Genomic DNA, 2,990 nt, shown 5'->3' with positions numbered 1-2,990 from the left:
GAAAAATAAGGTTGGAGTTTGAGAATTGGGGGGGGGGGGGGGGGGGGGGTGTTGGGAAGGCCTGGGGTTTGGTTTGGTTTGGTTTTTTTTTTTCTTTTGGGTTTTTTTTTCCTTCTTATTTTTGTTTGCAGCGCGACAGTTCCTCCTCCAGTAACCAGACCTGCTTGTGGAAGACTCTCCACTACTACGTAGAAAGTTGTTAATGCAGTTGGCCCTTCATAGGATCACATCCTTGAATGAATAGTGATCTTACTGTCTGCAATTACTGGCATGCACTGTACTAGTCTTTTCCCACCCCCCTCATGGCATAGAAGGAGTGCTCCTTATGTCCATTCCCCCCACCCCCTTGACAGTCTTTGAGTGGGGGTTCGTTTCCACCAAAAGAGAGAGGAGAAAGAAAGGGTTAATCTGACCTGGGACTTTGAAACTGTGATCTCAAGCTAATGTCTTTGTTGGGTTTCCTTTTTTTGTTTGTTTTTTGTTTTTGGTTTTGTTTCGTTTTTTCATTTTTACTTTTAATTTTGGGGGGGTTTTTTAAAGGAAAAAAAAAAAAGATGTGATCTTATCAGGGTTTCACTGTATATGCTTTGGAACTGGATGGAGATACTTTTTAAGTAATTATTGTTGTTAAAATGTATACTTGCTATTCTGTAGGCTCACTCTGTAATAAAAAAATAAACAAAAATTGAAAAAAAAATAATTAAAATTTACCTTCCTTCTCATGGTAGAGGTGACTACAGAACAGTAACGAGAGAACCATGTAAAGTGACACTCTCCAGAACTTCGGGATCTATGTACATTACACTACCCTGTAGTTGGTCTTTGTTTTATAAATCTCCATTTCTGATCCATGTATATCATATTATGTAAAATATTATCTCCCTGGATTTACCTTTGTGCGGATTATTGAAAACATTGTATCTTGTTTCAGTGTTTTTTCTTACCTTGTAGTCTGGTTCTAAAATAAGAGAGGGAAAAAAGTAATTATTATACATTGTAGTTTGTGTACGATATTTGTTGATAATGTTTTATTAAAGGGATGTCTTTTTTCCGCACCCCTTCATTCGAGATGTTTTTGGGGGAACATTGGCTCGTTTTTATTATTCTGACTGCAAGACATGAGATGACAGACTTTTTTTAGCGTGTAATATGAATTTTTTTAAATGTTTGCCTTCTTTTTCCTAGGCATTTTAATTGTGCTTTACCTGTAGAAAGTTGCTGGGCGGATCGGGGCATGAGGGCGGGGGGAGGGGAGGGGGGTGTCAGTCTCATAGTTACAGTCAGGTTAATATTTAAAAATAATAATAAAAAAAAAAAATCAAACGAAGATTTGTGGCATTGCGCATACACCCGTTGTCTCCAGAATGGGTCATCTCTTTTTAACTTTTTTTTTATTCTCTTTTTTTTTTTTAATTCTTTTTTTTTTTTTTTTGGTTTTTTTTCTTTTGTTTGTTGGTTTTGTTCTGAAGTGAGAAATGACAGACCGGCTTTAATGTATTTTAAAATGGATAGCTAAATTATTGTCTTCATTGGTATGGGATGGTTTTTTGACTGAAGCGGTTCTTTTTTTCCCCCTCCATGCTGTAATAAATATAAACATAAACATTTGATTTCGGTTCTCTGCTCTTTGTTACTGCTCTTGGCCACGAGGAACGTGAATCTCCCCCAACCCCTGCCCATTTATTTGTTAATTTATGTATTTGTTTGTTTGACTGGGGGTTTGTGGGTTTCTTAATTTTTATTTTATTTTATTTTGCTTCCAACGGCCCCAGGGCACGGCCTCAGTGATGGGTGAGGGTGAGGCCCAGCTGCGTCCTTCCTCCGCGCAGAGGACTCTTGTGCAAACTCGGCAGGGATCGGGGTTGGGTGAGGCTGCAGCGGGTTGCGGCCCAGGGCTTTGGTCCTTTGAATAGAAGTCAGTAGGGGGGAGTATAAGCGCCTTTCCTCCGCCCTGCATCTTCCCCCAGCTGTCTGACCGCTGCCTGGAGCGCAGCCGTGAAGCAAAGCACCCGCTTGCAGTCCAAGTTACCCAGCCCTCAAAGCAGCGCTTGCCTCCTACCTCCTTGGGGGCCTGGTCACATACGTGAGCAAACCACATTGGGTGGAGTGTCTCTTTGGGACTGCCTTAGCTGGGGACTCGCAGTCCTGAGATATTGCGTCCCCTCTCCACGGAGGTGCCTGAAGCCTCAGTGAGAGTGCAAGGGTGATCCTGACGTCAGAGGATTTACCACCTTGCATCCCAAATTTGGTTCAACCTCGAAGGGCAGCTAGGGTTGTTTATCCCTTGGAAGCACATGAACGATTTCCAGGTCCTCGTCTGCGGCAGGTAAACCCTTGGGGCTTTCGAAGATGAGGACTGTCTGAACACCGGGACTTTCCTCCCTCCTGCTGTCACCTTCCCGTGTGAGAGGACTGAGTGGGGATTGGGAACCCTCGAGAAGTCGACAACAGCATTAAAATGGATGTCGAGGTGGACAGGGGTGAGATCCCCCATTTGGGGGAAGAGGGCTTTGTTTGGGACAAGCCTCTGGCTTTCCTGCTGGTGGGGTGAACAGGCACCCCTGTGCCCCAGGTTTGCTCGGCCAACGAGCCTCTTAGCAGCCAAATGCAGGAAAAAGTATTGTCGGTGTGGGTGATGGGGGAGCCATTAAATTTGAAGCTATGAGGGGCTCCTTTCCTTTGCCTGGTCCCTACACCCCTCTCATCTGCACTTCTTTCCATGTCCTCCAGCTCATCACAGAGGAGTGGGCTAGGGGGCAGGGGGGGGAGTCCCCCCCCCCCCCCCCCCCCCCCAAGGCAATGAATTTGAATGTATATATTTGGTCTCTCTTCTAAAAATCTGGAGTTTCTCCCACTCCTCCCTCCAGGGGTGGCTTGTATACAAGTCCCCTCCACGCTGTGATTAGGTGTAAAGCCGGAGAGGGCAGCTTCCAACACGGCTGACATCAAACATGCAGCACAAAGCAGGGAGCAGAGTTGGGGTTTGGTTG

General features: G+C 44.9%; 1 protein-coding gene across 1 annotated transcript in view; it reads left to right on the top strand.

Moving 5' to 3' along the window:
- Window positions 1-1,608, top strand: part of SSBP3 (single stranded DNA binding protein 3) — a 133,453-nt gene extending 131,845 nt beyond the window's left edge. The window contains exon 17 of the mRNA XM_025206654.1: window positions 132-1,608. Coding sequence (XP_025062439.1) covers window positions 132-203 — 72 coding nt within the window. The 3' untranslated portion in view covers window positions 204-1,608. The remainder of the gene's footprint in view (window positions 1-131) is intronic.
- Window positions 1,609-2,990: the final 1,382 nt, after the last annotated feature.

The sequence above is a fragment of the Alligator sinensis genome, unplaced genomic scaffold (genome assembly GCF_000455745.1).
Source record: "Alligator sinensis unplaced genomic scaffold, ASM45574v1 scaffold172_1, whole genome shotgun sequence".
Taxonomy (NCBI): domain Eukaryota; kingdom Metazoa; phylum Chordata; order Crocodylia; family Alligatoridae; genus Alligator; species Alligator sinensis.
Note: the sequence above shows the minus strand (reverse complement) of the source record. Positions and strands in the feature narration are given on the sequence as shown.